Here is an 18,402-nt window from a genome sequence, read left to right as displayed (position 1 = left end):
GTACGTTAATAATTATTTCATAAACTGAATTGGCCATAATGCAGGCGTATACAACAATTATTAAAATGTTAATAAAATATAAATTAAAATGAAACTTATCTAGCTAACGAAATATAACCATTTGCTTTGATATCAGTTTTCATTCTATGCAACTTTAATCAAGTTCTAATAACAAAAGTGCATTTAAAGCAAAACAAACTTCAAATCAAGGGAACTATACCAAAAACTAAATACATTCTCAAAGCATACAATAAACACCCTAAAAACTATAAAAAACAAAGAAGTGAACCAATGCCATCAATGTCCAAAGTAATAGTGTTGTTACGTGAAGCAGAGGGAACAGAAGTAAATGGTCTGGAGGCCTGGTGGAGGGGGCTGGTGCTACTTGCGAAGCTGCTGGGGATCTGCTATCAACTGCTGTATCGTATTGTCTATGGTTAGCATTCGTTTTTCCTAAAGAAGACGAAGTCCATTGGCTTGATTTAATAATTCATACTTACCTATAGGTACCTGAAATGCATGCCTCTATTTATTATTGCCCTAATGAAATAGGTACATACCAAGTCAAAATGAAAAGATGAAGAGAATCATAATGTTAATAATTTTGCTACAGGATATTACAACAAAATAAGGCTTAGCATTTATTTCACCATCCACATTATAGTTAGTTAATTTTTAATTTCCCAAAAAGGGATTAGGAAGGGAAAGGTCCATTCGATTATTATACAGATCCAGATAATAAAAGCAAAAAGCTAAAAATCTCATCAAAGCTCATAACAGATATTCTACAAACAGAACATGAATATAAAACCTTGTATGAAGAAGAATACAAACTAAAGACTATGAAGAATGTGTTTATTGCTCTGACCTATATACGATTCCGATAGCAATCGATAATGCATTAGTTTCTTGAAGACTTCCCATGAAAGATATAGTTTTACATCATCCAACATAGTAACATTTATCATTGATAATGTCAATAAACACTCGAATAATAAGACAAATATCTCATTATCTACAAGTTTATTTTCACTTTTCCCGTGACACACAAGATAATTCAGTGTAGTTATTTTTTGGCAATGCAAATATTTTTAAAAACACAAAAATTTGCGTGTCTTGTTCAGATAGATTTTTCTGTAATGAAGGAACAGTATTTAAAGATTCTCATATTTTCATTATTTGCAATTACTTTTAGGACCTAGGTACACGATAATACTTTTAGTTAGCCATATACTACATATTTTGTTTACCTACTCCTAATTTATCTAGTAGGTAATGAAATCGTAAGATTTTCCATAATTAGTATACACGAGTAAGTAGAATGTAATGTTCCTAACAATCACAAAATATTTCCTGCTTCCTATATCACATAATTTCCTCTAAATCAGTTCATCTCACCATAATCTCATAAATATTAAGAATGCGAAGTATGAAGTGTTTCAGAGCATGTCTTTATTACAAGTGAAATTGCAATTATCGTTAATTCAAGTAACACAGATGTATATATATAAATAATATAACAGTTAACATGTATGAGCTAGTAATGAGATAATTAAATTATCATTGAGACACTGAACAAGATAATGAAGATATGTTATCAGCAAATAGTGCTCTGCAGAGAACAATAAAGTAACGCAACGATAAAATATTCTCAATAGATATAACTCTGTTGTACTGTTGATGATGATATTAAAAACTTAATAACTTTATTGTATTAAAAGAAAGTCCCTATAGTCCCTATAATAATATTCGGAAATGAGAGATGTCTCAATAAAGGAAACACGTTAATTCTTCCCTTTTGATGTGATTTATCAAAGATATTTGATGACCAAAGCCAAAACGTTTTTCCTATCTTTCGTTTAACGTTCCTTTGGTCTCATATTAATTAATTTTGTATCTTATTTCAGAATCGAAGGTGCCAGTGGCTGTGATGATGGCGCCGAGTGTTTTCCAGAGGACGAAGTCACCGCGGTCTTCACCAGGAAACCATGCACGGAAACTACAGGTAGATGACAATTATATCATTTGATTATATAAAAAAAATTGTAATGAGAAATAAGGTTTAGATGCTGTACCTATATGAATATTGAATGATGCTAACAAATGAATATATGTGAGTTAAGTTAATAACTTTTCATTTTGTACTCTTTTAAAAATGATGATAAGCATTTCTATATCATTCGCAAATAGAGAAAGTAGCGAATAACTTTATTTGATTCATGCTTTATAATAAACGTGTTTATCTAGTAAGTGGATAGGAAACGCAATCCAAAATAATGACGTCAAGGTGTTGACACGCTATAAAATTCCAAAAGTGTTAAGTTTTATGGAAGTAACGCGTAGTTCCTTCTGCTCCAATCTTCCTTATGCTTCCTTATGTTCATCATTTTGACTTTATTATTGGAATATAATACATATTACTATGTATGAAAACAAACAGGTTTATTTTTACTTGTTATTTTCCGCGAACGTTTTTAAATCTAATTAAAGATTCTTGGCACGAGCGTCCAATATCAAAACATTGATGACATTTTCATTCAGTCTTTTGATTCTTTTTGTATACAAATAATATACAATACAATACAATACAATACAAAATTCTTTATTTAACACACAAATACAGAAGAAAAGAAAAGAAAAGGAAAAAAAAAACATATAAGACAGATACAACATGTTAAATAGGCGGCCTTATCGCTTTCAAGCGATCTCTGCCAGGCAACCTTTGGATAGGATTAGTTTTAAGAAATCGAATGAGATAGGTGGTGTTTTAATTAAATACAATTAAAAAGAAAACAGACTAAAAATAAAAATATATTTATACAGGTATAAATACTGATATTAATACATTATATTATATACATATATTAATACAAAAATATAGACTATAATACACATACTTACATACATGCAAATATATATACATAAGTAAATAAATAAATAAATATATATATATCTAAATATAATATGTCAAATATTATAGCTGATTAAAGAAATGGTCAAATATGAGTTTTTTAAATATGTTTAGTGATTGAGCGCGTCTTATGCTTATTGGAAGAGCATTCCACAAGAGTATAGCTTGCACATGAAACGAGTTATGGTAAAATTTGGTCTTGTGAGGTGGAATTTTTAAAAGTAAATTTTCAGAGCAGCGCAGATTAAAGTCGGTGCTCTCTCGAAATTGGAATTTTTCCTTTAGGTAGCCAGGAGTTTTAGGATTAAACAGGACACGGTATAGGAGTTGGAGAAGGTGGGTATTTCGACGCTGACGTATTGGTAGCCACTTGAGCTTTGTCCTGTATTGCGAGACGTGGTCATACTTGCGCAAGCCAAAAATGAAGCGTATGCAAACATTTTGGAGACGCTCAAGTTTGTCCAACTGGATTTCGGTCAGGTCGGGATAACAGACATCGGCATAATCGAGGATGGGAAGGAGGAGGGATTGTGCAAGAGAAGTTCTGGTTGAGATGGGCAAGAAGTTGCGAATTCTCATGAGTGAATGCGATGAGGCAAAGATTTTCTTGTTGAGCTCATTTATTTGCGGTTGCCAAGATAGTGTTCGGTCAATGGTGACGCCTAAGCTTTTAATGCTATCACTGAATGGGATTATGGTACCGTCCACAGTAATAGGGGGTAAACTAGACCAGCCTACCCTTGATATGAATGAAGAGCTGCCGATAAGAATAGTTTTGGTCTTAGTAGGGTTTACTACCAAGCCATGAGATCTACTCCAATTCATGATCAAGGACAGGTCGTTATTTGTTGTTGCTATGGCAGACGGTAAATTTTCGAACGTGGACATTGTGTAGATCTGGAGATCATCTGCATACATGTGAGAGAAGGAAGTAAGCGAAAGAGAGATAGAGTTGATAAATATAGAGAAGAGAAGAGGAGAGAGGACGCCACCTTGTGGAACGCCAGCAGTGATGTCAGACCAGCTAGAAAATACGTTGTCAATTTTAATCCTTTGCTGGCGTCCCAACAAGTAACTTTTGAACCATACAATCACCGATGGAGATATATTAATTGAGCGTAGCAGTCCCAATAGGATATCAAAATCTACGGTATTGAAAGCATTACTGAAGTCCAGTAACGTGAGAATGGTGAGCTGCTTATCATCCAATGCTGACCGTATATCGTCGGTGATCTTGGTGAGAGCAGTAGCCGTACTATGTCCGGGACGGAAGCCGGATTGGAAGGTATTTAGGATATTGTTTTTATTAAGGAAATAGCTTAACTGTTCATGAACTAACCGTTCGAGGACTTTGGATAGGAACGGAAGGATGGAGATAGGACGATAGTCGGAAAAGGAAGCAGGGTTTGGCTTTTTCGGCAATGGAACGACATGGGCGTCCTTCCAGGCATTAGGAAATATTCCGTTGCTGATGGAGGAGTTGAATATGTGGGTTATGACGGGAGCAAGGATATCTAGGATAGGAAGGATCATATTACGACCGATGCTATCACTACCGACGGCTTTGGATGAAATCGATGATATGCTCTTCTTAATACCACATACGGTGAATTGTTTGAAAGTGAACGGTTGATATTGAGGAGTCGGACAAGATGAAAGATTATTCAATGTGCGTGACTTAAGTTCTGGATTAAATACAAGAGAATTATGGGTAAAGTGGTTGTTCATTAGATCAATGTTAGTGTTAGGAGGGAGAGAAAGTTGCTGCTGTTTGCCAACTCCTAAGGACTTAAGAAATTTCCAGATCTTAGCTGGGTCGCCGTTCTCGACCGAATTGGAAACGTGGCGTCGCTGAGCATCTCTACACAAAGTATTGCAGTGATTCCGTATCCTATTGTATTTCTCCCTGTTAGCCGGTGAGTTGTTCGATTTCAATTTGGATTTTGCCCTATTTTTTGAGTTAATAGCCGCCTTGATTTCTTTAGTCAACCATGGTGCTGGTAGTTGTTTAATTCTTACAGGTTTAATAGGAGCATGAATATCATATAATTGTGTAAGTAACGAATTAAACACAGTGACCATATCATTGACGTCACTTGCACCATACACCTGCCCCCAGTCTAGCTTTTCAGCGTCATCCGCCAGACGATTCAAGTCCATATCACCAAAACTTCTCTGCATGAGGATTTGGGGTTTTGGTTTAGGGGATCGCAACTTGTAGGAAAGGAAAAGGAGGTCATGGTAAGAGAAAGCCTCGGCTGGTAACTGCCCGTGCTTGCCCACAAGATCAGTATTAGAAACAAGGATAAGGTCTAAAAGTGATGGAGAACAGTTAGGGAAGAAATGAGTAGGGTTGAGTGGAAGAACATGTAGATTGAACGAGTCAGCAGTAGAGAGTAGTCTTTTGGAACGAACATCATCCTTGAGCAAGCAAGTATTGAAGTCGCCCATAAGAACAATATGATTGTACGATGGTACATATTTCTCTAAAAGCTGATCGAAGGAGGAAAAATAGTCTACGTGACAGGAAGGACTGTAAAGGACACCGAGGAGCAATTTGGTATGGGATAGGGAAATCTCGATAAGGAGGTGCTCTGCCGCATCGGAGGGAGGTGGTTGGGACGAGCAGTTAAGAATGGAGAATGGAATATGAGATCGAAGGTAAATAGCAACCCCACCGCCTGTCCTACCGATGCGATCATTGCGAAGGAGTCGAAAACCAGGAATGGAGTAACAGGAGGAGGGAAGGGAAGGCTTAAGCCAGGATTCGGAGACAAGGATAGCATGGATATTATTATTGGATTCAAAAGACATAAGAAAATCGGGATAGTGCGCTGGAATGCTCTGCGCATTTACGTGAACGACGTTAAAGTTTTTTGGGCAGTCAGAGAAGTTACTTAAACGTGTGGATTGAAGAGGAAGTGTAGAGCTATAGTAGCTATCTTCACTGCTGACAGTATTGTCAGATGAAGATATAAAAGAATGAAAGCTATCGTCATTTGACATAATTGTTAATAAAATATAGATATATATTTATATAAAAATAAATAAATAAATAAACAAAAAAATATTATAAATTTATACAAATAACCAAAAAAAAATATTTAAAAATATGTATACCGGCATAACCTCTACCCAAAAGTTACCTTACGTACAAGATTTCGGTAATTTACGGAGTTTTATAAATAAGTACACAACACATTTCAACGGCCAAAAGACTAGTATTCAAACATGAAATAGGCAATCTTTGTGATGGCAATTGCAACATTTGACATGTGACAAATGTCAACTGAATTATGAGGGATCTTTAATCTTTTATATAGTAAACAATATATATGTCACGGCTAAAGGTAGGTGAGAACATAAACTTAAGATTAGCCGGCTAAACTTAGGTTTATTTTCGACGAGGTGTTAATGTTAGTTTGTTCTATCTTTAGCCGGCTAAACTTAAGTGTAACCGCAGGCCCGTGGCTAAAAATGTCGGGGTGGGTAGATTTGGTTAGCGCCGGGCCGGTGGAGGGCTTGAGGGGCCCGCACAGTGCCAGAAAACACTCGCCCTGTTCCTTACATGTATTATAGTAACCAAATCTACCCACCCCGACTCAGGGCAGAAAGCTGGTGGCTAGGTTAGGTTAGGTTAGAACTCTTAAGACCCGCACGAGCCGAGCGAGCGCAGCGAGCGTGCTGCGGCAGCAGCCGGCGAAGTGCCAGAAAACACTCGCCCTGTTCCTTACATGTATTATAGTAACCAAATCTACCCACCCCGACATTTTTAGCCACGGGCCTGCGGTTACACTTAAGTTTAGCCGGCTAAAGATAGAACAAACTAACATTAACACCTCGTCGAAAATAAACCTAAGTTTAGCCGGATAATCTTAAGTTTATGTTCTCACCTACCTTTAGCCGTAACATATACAAGTACACTTACATTATTATTTAATAAACAAGTCACATAAAACTTAAAAGTTAACTGAGAATCGACATACCTAATAGAAAAAGTAAAGTTATAAAGTGATAATCGATATAATCTGAAACGGCGCAGGCGCTTCAAGTTGTATATATTAATAAAGTAGTAACAAGCTGAGGGAAAAGTTGAAAACAAATTAGGATACATTACTAAGTACTTACTTCTATATATATATATAACCACAAAAATAAGTATAGGGAATAAAAGAAAGTATAGTCTAGATAACAAGAAAGTTATAACATATAAGGGAAAAGGATTCTTACTACTTCTTGACTACTCTTCTTGATCTTGAAGCGAATTTACTGTCCTTCAAGGAAGTAGCTGGATTTGGTGCTGATGGGACCTTGCCTGTAGGCTGTTGTTGTACTGCTGCAGCATTGCTTGTACACCCCGATATGTCATCCAAGTCAGAAATTGCAGTTATATGGTGGCGAGTACCATCTGATCCGAGCAAGAAGATATTGCCATCACGGGTCCAGCACTTTCCAACGCCAAACCTCTTGCGAGCAGCCACAAATACTGCATGTCTTTGCTTAGTCAAGAATTCTGAGAGTGTGGTACCGGAACCTTTTAATTCTTTTTTAGCTGACCAAACCTTGCGCTTAAGAGAGACATCATGAAATTCTACAACAATGGGACGGGGTTGATCACCTTTAGCACGGCCCATACGATGACATCTGCTAAAAGAATTGACTGAGATGTTAGGTATATTCATACTGTCTGTTAAGATACCGGCAACTGCAGTATTAACTCTCTCATTCTTCTCCTCCGTCACTCCATGAAACAGAAGAATTTTATTCCTGCTACGCATCTCCTGTTGATCTACGAGCTTACTCAGGAGGATAACCTCAGACTGTAGACACTGTAGTGATGTCAAGACAAATGTGCGAAAGACTGTAAAGTCAGACGCTAATTTAGAAGAGGGGCTACCCATTGGAGCTGTTGAAATTGTCTGGAGATCCTTTTGGAACTCATCCATTCTGTGGTTGAACACTTCAAACATCTGATCAATAGACTGTGTGATGGATTCCATATTAGTTTTAATGCAGTGGCAGTGTAAATGTTGTTGTTGAGGTTATGTATATTTAACACTTTAGTTAACTACCAAGATATAAAGAAATGAGGATAGGACACAATAACTATTGGTTGAGGTATTTATAAACTCATAATATACTTAAAAAAAATCACGTTTTAATAAATTTCTAGAATTAAATTAGAACAGCTGATTCAAACATAATATGTTAACTGTCATTCAAACATATGGTAACTCACATATGGTAACATACGGTAATAAAAAATATAATTTTTTGTTACAGTAATTTGTAACGTACAATCATCATTATTTATGTATCATTATTTTTAACTGACCTTAGTTCATATGCTTATATGTATAAGAACTATGAAGGTCTGATTACAATACTTTGTCGTTCAGCCGTGACAATACTTAAGTTTCTGAATTTTGCTAGAAATTTGAAATATATTATCATACTTTCATAAATAAATATTATAAAAGACATCAATTATGTTCAATAATTATATTACAAAGATTTAATCCCTCAGTCCCTGAATCACAGACACAATAGAAAATCTATTGTGTCGCGGCCCGATCGGGCCGCTCGGTGGTCAATGGGTTAATTAGTTTATTTTATTAATAATGCTAATAGTGCTACAATTAACATTCAGCAGCTTAAAAAAGGTATACCATACAGGTCCGTAACAAAAAAGTATTATGTAAATAAAAATAAGGTCAAGTAGTGTAGTCGTCCTAGATTACCTACTAGTTGTAGGCAGTTCATTAAAAAAGGCATGATTCATTACATGTACATTGTACATACTGACTGTATGTGTTTTTGTTACTATTCAAAGCTTTTAGAAGCTCCACCTGAACTTACGTTATTTGAGTACAAATTAGACGCTTCTTTTCAAAATCAAATTAAACAGCGCATGATTATTTATTAGTACGCTCTGAATACTAGGTTAATCTACTAAACATTCAATCTGTTTTATTCCTGTCAACTACAAAAACAGAATAAAAAAAATACGTACTTGGATAATAAAGGAATAATAAAAAAAATGCTGCAGCAGTACAACAACAGCCTACAGGCAAGGTCCCATCAGCACCAAATCCAGCTACTTCCTTGAAGGACAGTAAATTCGCTTCAAGATCAAGAATAATAAAATAATAAAATAATTTTCCACGCTCATAAAACCTCCATAGGTTTTATGAGCGTGGAAAAGCAACTAATATCTTTATTCTTTTATATTTCAGAATGGAACAGAAGCAAGCCAAGCAGAGAACACGGCAGACTCCAGTCCCGGTAACTCAATATCAGATGCAGAGAATTTCGAGTGTTATGGAGAAGCTGATGGCGACGCACCTAACAACACGTTAGTATTCACTACAAATTGTTGTTCTAGGCAATATCATTACGTATTTTGACCAGCACCTACTTTTATTTTGTCAATAACAACCAATTAGATACACATAATGTCTTAAATAGACGTACATTAGTTTAGATTACGTAAATCGGCGTCAGAGATATACTAATTGATATATAATAAAAAAATACTTAATTAACAATATTTAAGATTATAGGTATTTAAAAATCGAACTAACCTAAATACGATCTGTAAGATAATTCTTATTGCATTAAATACATTTTTTTTTTAATTTAGCAATGACCTTATAGAAAATTATTCCACCGAATACAAGTATTTATGTCATGTCTTACCGTTATATTAGCAGGATATTGCTATGTTTCCGGAAGCAATATAAATAAAAGCAATTAAAAGCCTGATAAATCAAGTTTAACTGGAAATAAAGACGTTTACTATATGTGAAACAAGCTTTTAATGAAGTTGTTTTTACAAAATTCATAAAAACTATTGCAATATATTCAACTAGCTTCCCCCTAAAGTCTAAAGATTGTCTGTGCCAAATTTCATCAGAATCGGTTGAGAGGTTTAAGCGGGAAAGCGTAACAGACAGACAGACAGAGTTACTTTCGTATTTATAATATTAGTAGGGATTAGCTAAAATAGGCGGAATCATCATTCTACCTAAAATAAAAATATTTCAACAGTAAAACTATTATGAAACATCTGTCGCCTTTGTAACATAACAAAATAAACATTTGTTGCAGAATTAGGTAATAAAGGCGCCGTAAAAAGTAGTTTTATAGTCTTTTTACAACTTTCTATGATGTCTCTATGTTTTGGGTCTACCAAACTATAAACAGACACGGATCTTTTGAACAAAATAAGGTGTCTGGTAATATTCTTGTATTTGAACTTTTTTATTAGTCGACTTCAAAAATGGCGGTACCCAATTCGACTGTAGGTTTTTTTCATGTGTGTTAGTTACATCATATTTTTATTGGGTATACCTACTGTTTTGATGGTTATATTTTAATGTAGACTGTAATTTTAATTAACCGGTATTTATTAATAATCCGTACTTAATTGGCTTTGTTTGCGTATTAATTTCTGTTCAATTTCTCTACTCTCTATTTTATTTTAGCAGAATTAATCGGAAAGGGAAAGTATAGTCAAACTTTTTAGTACATAACTATTTTATAACCGTGTACGCATTTATCTTCTTAACTTATTATACAATAATTTTATGCTTATCTCGAAATCGATGATCGAATAAAATAATAGCCTTCCTTAAATCGGTTAACAATACAATGAAGTTCTAATAAGGCTTCTAATTGCTGATAAAACCATTAACACCAGAAATTAATTTATTACATTAATATTCGCGCTAATAAAAAATTTATTTCTTTTTTTGCAGAACGGAAAATGGAACAAGAAGTCCAGGCAATCCTTTAAACCGGCATTCCTGGACAAGAACCAGCTTGAGGCGGACACCACCTAGGTTTGTCACCATGCCCTTTAAGTGAACAACTCTGTACATATTATTCTCCTGTAAAAGCTACCTTTCGAATTTATTTTTATTATTATGTACATTTTGTGTACAATATGTATATAATATGTGACATTGTTAAAATATAGGATGTAAAAATACTCTATTAAAGATGTAGGTCAAAATTTAACAATATTAATAATATTTGTTGAAAAACAAGCTTTTTCACAATAAGGTTAAGTACATGGATATATTAAAATCAATTTAAAAAAAATACAATAATAACGAAAAATAATTATGTATAGATTCAGTAAATTATTTTTAACATAGCATCAAAAAGACATATCTATGTATAAGCCATGAATTAAATAACACCGATTAATTATATTGAAAGATGTGAATTTATAAAATATGTAGTACCAAAAATACGTACTACATTTTGTAGTAGTAGCACGGCTGTTTTAAATATAATGTACAATGTACATCATTATCTTCGTCAGACTAAACAGGTAAATACGAAAGAAATAAGCCCATTTAATGTTCTTTTATAGGACTAAATTCCCACAATTATTCAAATGACTCATAAATGTTGGTTTACATAAAAATAACAGTATGTACAATTGAATCCCACGACAGTTAACTCTTCGTAATATTTATGTCAGCAAATCGGTGAGAAATAAAAATATTGTTCACTTATTTTAAACCTTGAAAATAGTGTATTAATTTTTCGTATTTTGAATCAAGACCGATTATAATTACAATATTGTTATCACATTCACAGTCAGATGATAGACAATATCTATCCTAAGATTTTTTTCGAAACGTTCCATAATTCCAGAATGCAATACGTATTTATATATCTATACTAATATTATAAAGAGGAAAGGTTTGTATGTATGTATGTATGTATGTATGTATTGTTTTCACGCATAAACTACTGGACCGATTTTGATGAAATTTGGCACAGATAATCTTTAGACCCTGAGAAAGAACATAGGCTACGTTTTATTGCGAAATATGTACCACGGGCGAAGCCGGGGCGGACCGCTAGTTAGGTATATATGGAACGTTGTTATGGAACTTTATTCCTCCTCCAATAATTTACAAAAAATATTTAGTATCTTTAGGTATTTACAAGAAAATATAAAAAGTAAATGAAAATAATGTTTATTTTATCATTTACATCTCATTTATAAGTTTAGCCAATACACATCGTATTTGTATATGAACTACTCATATCCACGTTCATCAAAAACATATTTTTACATTAACCAATGCAATCAACTAGCCTCGTTTGTAAATATTCTATATTCATAACATGCGAAAGGAAGGCATGTGAACAAACATGTTCTGAAGGTAAGCCACAAACATCGCATTACAACGACATCTAAAGTTAGATATAGAAATTAAAAATATCTACAATAAATGAATTATTTTTGTAATATATGGAGTAACTTTTTATGTTCAGAAAAATATGGTTCAGGTATTTTGAGTGTTGAAAATTGAAAAATATGATGGTTTTGATTTGTAAATAGTACATATTGTCATTTAGGTTGAAGAAGTGAGATTAGACAAGGCAGACAAAAAAATCCCAAAATTATTTTATTGTTTCATTAAATATTCCATACAAATATTGAGCTTGTTTATTTTAATTTAATTTTATTTCTGTAGCGTTTTGTTTTATAATTTTATGTTTGTATGCTATTTTTGTTTGCTTATTTTCTGTTTTGTTCCTTTCGTAGCCATCAAGAAAATCTTCCGCATCGCCGATGGGGATCCATGAGACAGTAAGCTTTTTTATTTTATTTATTATTATTTTTAAATGTTTTGTAAAATAACTTTTATCAACGTTTTTGGTTGTCTATATGGTTACTGCTATTTTATTATTATAAGTAACGCTATAGGTTTTTATTCCTAATGAGATTTTTGCGTGTGTACATATTATTTATTTTTTTATAATTTTCTTAGTTCACTGAACGTTTTTTAAATCAAGAATTTGCGCCACTTTTTTATAACTTTAGATACATAACATATGTATATATGTAATAATAATTATGGTACTTATCTGACTAGTGACTACACTGTTTAAAGTTCAACCTATTACACAAAACATTTGACTTTTGACTTTGTGGTTGGAGTCTAAGAAGAAATATAAGTGCCTTAAATAGCTTCTCTGAGAAGACTATTGTGTAATATAATTATTATTACGTGATACTGACCAGTGAAAGTCAAAATCCAAAACTTCATTTCGGCTTCTATTCAAAACCGCCGTTTTACAATTACATTCATTTTCCTTTGTTCTATGTGGTTCTATGTAGTTCTCATTTATAATTGAACTTTTGTTATGATATTTTTCACTAAAATATATTATCGCGCGTAGCGTGCGTACTGCAGTATCTGTAAATGTTTAAAAATGTGAAAAAAAAACAAACAATTCGCTTCAGAAATAATTCAGTATTGTACCTTGAAAATGGTTAGTGAATATTTTGTGACAGTCACAAAATGTTTCAAAACATATTAATGTAATTAAAAATGTCATCTACGGCGGATGCATTTTACAGCTTTCTTATGATCTCAGCTGATAAACTAGCCCAAGAGCAATTGACACGAATCTTGTTCAAAACGAAAATATGTTTAATTCACGCCTTTAATTGAAATCTTTCAGTACAGTATAGGGGACATGGACCAAAAAACTATATAGGGATAATAATTTCTATGAAGAATACCTTTATCACAGTTCACAGATTAGTAAACAGTTACCTGATACGACATAAATAATTTATTACACCAGACATCTATTACATAGGACTTTTTAATAAAAAAAACCTAATTCAAAAAATCCCTTTTTCATTCGCTATGTACCTACCTATGTGCAAAAAATCTTACCCTACTAATATTACAAATGCGAAAGTTTGTGAGGATGGATGTATGTACGAGCAAGCACGTCCAAAGTGCAACAAGGCGCTTTGCTTGCAAATTGTATCCAACATTTTACACTTTATATTAAATTAAAATCAGTTCATCGTCGACGGTCATTAAGAGTACCTCGCGTGACTCATCCATCCATTATATAGTTATTATATTCAGTTTAATACAAGTTTTATATAGTTTAAATAACTCTTTTATTTCAATATTAATTAATCATACACACGTACGGGATAGGCCCGTACAATGTATATTATGTAGGTATGTGTAGGTGTGTATGTTTGTTACTCTTTCAAAACTGGAAAACTTGGATTAACACCTAGGATAGGTTTTATCCTGGAAATCCCCCGGGAACAGGAGCTATGCGGGTTTGTCTTTGAAGCCGCGGGCGGAAAGCTGGTTTATAATAATTATTATAGTACCGTACCAATTTAGATATATTTTAACCATATAGTTCCCTCCATTCATACCCTAGCTGACCTTCACTAGCGAGGTACCGTTCATTACTCTAATTAATAGTAAACCGATTAACGGGACTGAAATGCTTTGTTATTTCAAACTTAGTTAATAAAGTAAATAAATATTAACGTTTGATTTTAAATGAAAGTTTTAAATTGTTTTATAATATTATCAGTAGTTTTATGTACTTACAAAAAGACTATAGTAGACTCCTGTTTTATTTTTCGCGAGTACCTTAGTACAAAAAGATCGTTAAAAATGGTGTACAAAAATTATAAAGTTTGCTTCTATTCATTAATTAATGTAAAATTTATTCACAAACAATTTGCACTATATACAGTGAAGCATTTCTCATCATATGATAATAATTTGAATCTAAGACCTGCTTTATACATTACAATCTAGTCAGCTAAATGTAATTTCTTAATTGTAACATCACCTTTCAACATTACCTGGAAGACTAAACCGCACATTAAATATTTCGTAAAAAACATGTGCTAATCTTAAAGTGTAAAACTGCGCCATGTACTTACAAGAAAAGTGCATAAAAAATTGTACAATCACGTTAATAGCACCACTGTTACTTGTTCCGCTTTGTATCATTATGAAGGTATTGTGTAGAATTTTATTGTAATAACTAATTCTTTGTATTCAATTTCCACACCATTTTATTATAAATTTTATATCGTCCATCCGTTAAAAACACTCAAAGTATTTTAAAATATATAAAACGGTGCGGTTAATTCATAATTGCCAAAAAAATCGTTTTTAATTAATATCTATAAATAAACAGTTTCGAATTTATTCCAAACTAGCGGTCCGCCCAGGCTTCGCCCGTGGTACATATTTTCGTTTTCTCTGCATAAAAATCATCCTTGTACTTCAAGGAATATAATAAAAAAAGAATTATCGAAATCGGTTCAGCCGTTCTCGAGTTATGCGCTTACCAACACATTTTGCGATTCATTTTTATATATAAAAAGAAAGAAGATTAACATAGGTAATTTAATGTTTCCCGAATAGACATTTGGAATTCGGTTAACATAAACCATAATAAACCAATTCTTTGTTTTTCTTTTACATCCGATGATCCGAATCGTTTACGAGTAACAAAAATACGCTGAGATATTTACAAACAAACGTCTCGGAATAACATTCTTGGAATGACACCGTAGGCGTTTTATTCGCATCCTACAGGTGATAGATGTTAGGCTATTCACGGGCGTAGCGTGTTCGTATCCGGCTGCAAACTGCTTAATAATTTAATAACGGACTGTTTCACTACCATTGTGGATAATTCATGTTGCGATGCCTGGCCGGCTCATCGTCATCATTACGTTTGTTGATGCGTCAGTGCCTCGTTTGCTCGTGCGTCGTGCGGTTCCCGCGTTTCGCGATTCTTTTTTTAAATTGTGGCAAAGGAAACCTCCCAAACAGCCAGGCGTGAATGGAAATCCAATTAGTGATGTGAAGTGATTGATGAAAATCGTAACTTTCCACATTGTGGAGTGTTTGAGAGAGTTGTAGGCGTTTGTTTATAAAGCTGGAGCGGCACGGTACTCACATGTATTACAGAAAGCGACCTCACAGGTTGGATGCGTATAATGTATCTATTACTTAAATTTAAAATTGTAGTTTCAATAGGTGGTCGTATTGATTAAAAAAAAAGAAAATTGTTTTTTGGTAATTGTTGTTATTTTTGATTTAACTACTGATAACTGACTTTATTAACAAAATTAAAAAAAAATCTATAATACTGCATATGTACTTAAAATTCAACACTTAAAATAATTATTATTGTAAACATAGCTATCAATCATCTGAATTTACAAATTGCATAATTCATCGTTCATCGTTCAACTAGGTAATTAAAAAAAACTGTTCCAATTGGCCGGATCATTATTTATGCTCTAATTATTAAATTCAACGGAGAATGTATGTTAATGAGTCTTGTTTAATTTTGCCATTGAATTTTTAGCTCACTTTTTATAACACGTAAAATGAAAATACCATTGTATTATTTTCTCACATACCTGTAGCATTACGCATACGACAGGAATTTAAATTGTGAAAAGACGCACTGTGCAGTATATTGTCCAGTTATAATATTATGTTTTGTTACATAAATAATAGTTGGTGTAAACGAAATTGATACCTACGTCTGTATTTCTGTCCATCTTAATTTCGAAATAAAAGAGTATCTACCAAGAGGCTTAAATTTATGAAAACTTTTTCCATCAAACCTTTTTTTAAGATAAAGCTTGCTGGCCAGTCTGGCCACCAACACCATCACAATAGCTTTTTTTATTTGCAACAATGGTTGTTATTAACAATTCTTATTACTAACCTCTTGCTAAAGAAGACGTAACGAATAACAATGCTTAATAAAATTAATATTCTGTCCTTGTATAGGCTCAGTAATATTCGAATATCTAAATTGACCCAGCTGAGTAATCATACAATGTTTTGCAATGTTCTTGTGCCGTGTCTTGCTTCAAATACTTAACTTAATTAAATTAGATTTTCAACTACGATAATATTAATTCTAAAAAAGTTTTTGTTTCGTACGTAAGAATGCTTAATTCACCATATTTAAGTAATTTTATTTCATAAAAAACCTAATTAAGAATTCGTCTTTTAATTAAATTATATTGTAATCATTAATTTATCATAATATTATTCATTATAAATTATACTATGTGGAAATAGCGAAGGAAATAAACATTTTCCTCAAAAAGTCACAATAGAAAAAACAATGTTCTGTATCTAATCATTTACCTACACAAAAAAATCTGATTCGTCGTGTTTTGTTGAAGCTTTACCACAGAATACATAAATAAATAGATCTAAGCTTTTTTTTATTTATGTGGTCAAAATAGCACAAGAGACTGGCTAGAATGTTCAAAAAATTTTTTTATTCCTCTAGAAATTTATTTAAAAATAAAATATAATAAGTATGAATAACACTTCTCCATAATAATATGTAAAATGCACCATGACGGAAAAGTTTTAAGTGTGTAGGTGTGTGTTATGTTATGAGATACATATTTGTATTAAGGTTGATGTTCCGACCGTCCCTCCATACATTTTTGATTACCTCTAAACACTTAACACAGACACTATTTCTTTAAAACTAATCATTTTATCACTTCTCTATAATGAAATGTGTGCGCGTTCGACCTTTTTAATCAATAATTTACAATATTTACTTAGAAAAACAACAGTAAAATACCGGAAAAATTTGACACTTCTACAGTAGTGTGCGTGACTTTTGCCAAGCGAAACACGACATAAAGCACGACATCTAGCGCATAGACTATATACTTATTACAGATCTAGCGCGTCAATGTCTAAACGAAAGGCGATGTTTAGACATTGACGCGCTAGATGTCGTGCATTCGCGTTCGTTATCTTATGCATAATGAGCATAATTCTAATAAATCAAAGTTCTGTGTAAAAATTGAGTAATTTCATTTCCAATCGTTCAAAGAAAATAACAATAAAATAAAATAAAACTAATGACCTTAGAAACTATGTTTTTTTTTATTTATTACTCATTATTGTTCGTCCGTCGTAGGTCTGTAAACTGTATTGTACACTGAAGGTAAATGGTACTGTAGGTACTTTAGTTCGGCGTCGTCGCTCGTCGGCTTGATATAAAATTACATTCTTGATTTCATTGACACGCGCTATGATTTGCGCGCGGAATTTCTTGTGTTGTGAATTTATTTTTGTATGCTATGCATTTTAATTGATTCAAATTGCAATGTTTCTCTAGTATGCATTTGAGACTATATTGTAAATTGTAATAATTGATCGTGGGTATAGTAATTAATTATTCTAATAACGCAATTAGTAATATATGTATTTTCGGTGGGATTCAAAACAAAAAATTGGCCCGTGATTTTTATGAAATTTCACCACATTGCAAATCACATCAATCATAGTTCATACACATGTATGACGAAAGTGATTAGTATTGTGGCTAACATTGACTCATCAGTTCATCACTGAAACCAGTGATAAATCAGTACCTATATCATATTGTGTTTGAATATTTTTAAACAATGATATAAGTATACAATTATTATAAATCGGTAAACTATCAAAGTAATCACAAACTTGCAAACATTGGTAAAATGTCCAGTAGTTTATGAGCCTATTCATTACAATCAAACAAACAAACAAAGTTTTCCTCTTTATAATATTAGTGTAGACAAACACTATGAATACGATCACGAATGCAAATTCGGGGATTTTCTAATTATTGCTAAA

At 32.9% G+C, this 18,402-nt stretch overlaps 1 protein-coding gene across 1 annotated transcript in view; it reads left to right on the top strand.

The window, feature by feature from the left end:
* Nucleotides 1–203: 203 nt before the first annotated feature.
* Nucleotides 204–18,402, top strand: part of nuf (rab11 family-interacting protein nuf) — a 57,454-nt gene continuing 39,255 nt past the window's right edge. The window contains exons 1-5 of the mRNA XM_090107630.1: nucleotides 204–436; nucleotides 1,908–2,005; nucleotides 9,148–9,266; nucleotides 10,672–10,755; nucleotides 12,486–12,530. Of these exons, the coding sequence (XP_089963756.1) occupies nucleotides 292–436; nucleotides 1,908–2,005; nucleotides 9,148–9,266; nucleotides 10,672–10,755; nucleotides 12,486–12,530 (491 nt within the window). The 5' untranslated portion in view covers nucleotides 204–291. The remainder of the gene's footprint in view (nucleotides 437–1,907; nucleotides 2,006–9,147; nucleotides 9,267–10,671; nucleotides 10,756–12,485; nucleotides 12,531–18,402) is intronic.

This window comes from Colias eurytheme, chromosome 12, assembly GCF_061535395.1.
Source record: "Colias eurytheme isolate Ceu_HAF_F1 chromosome 12, ilColEury1 Martin Lab GWU primary, whole genome shotgun sequence".
Lineage (NCBI taxonomy): Eukaryota > Metazoa > Arthropoda > Insecta > Lepidoptera > Pieridae > Colias > Colias eurytheme.
Note: the sequence above shows the minus strand (reverse complement) of the source record. Positions and strands in the feature narration are given on the sequence as shown.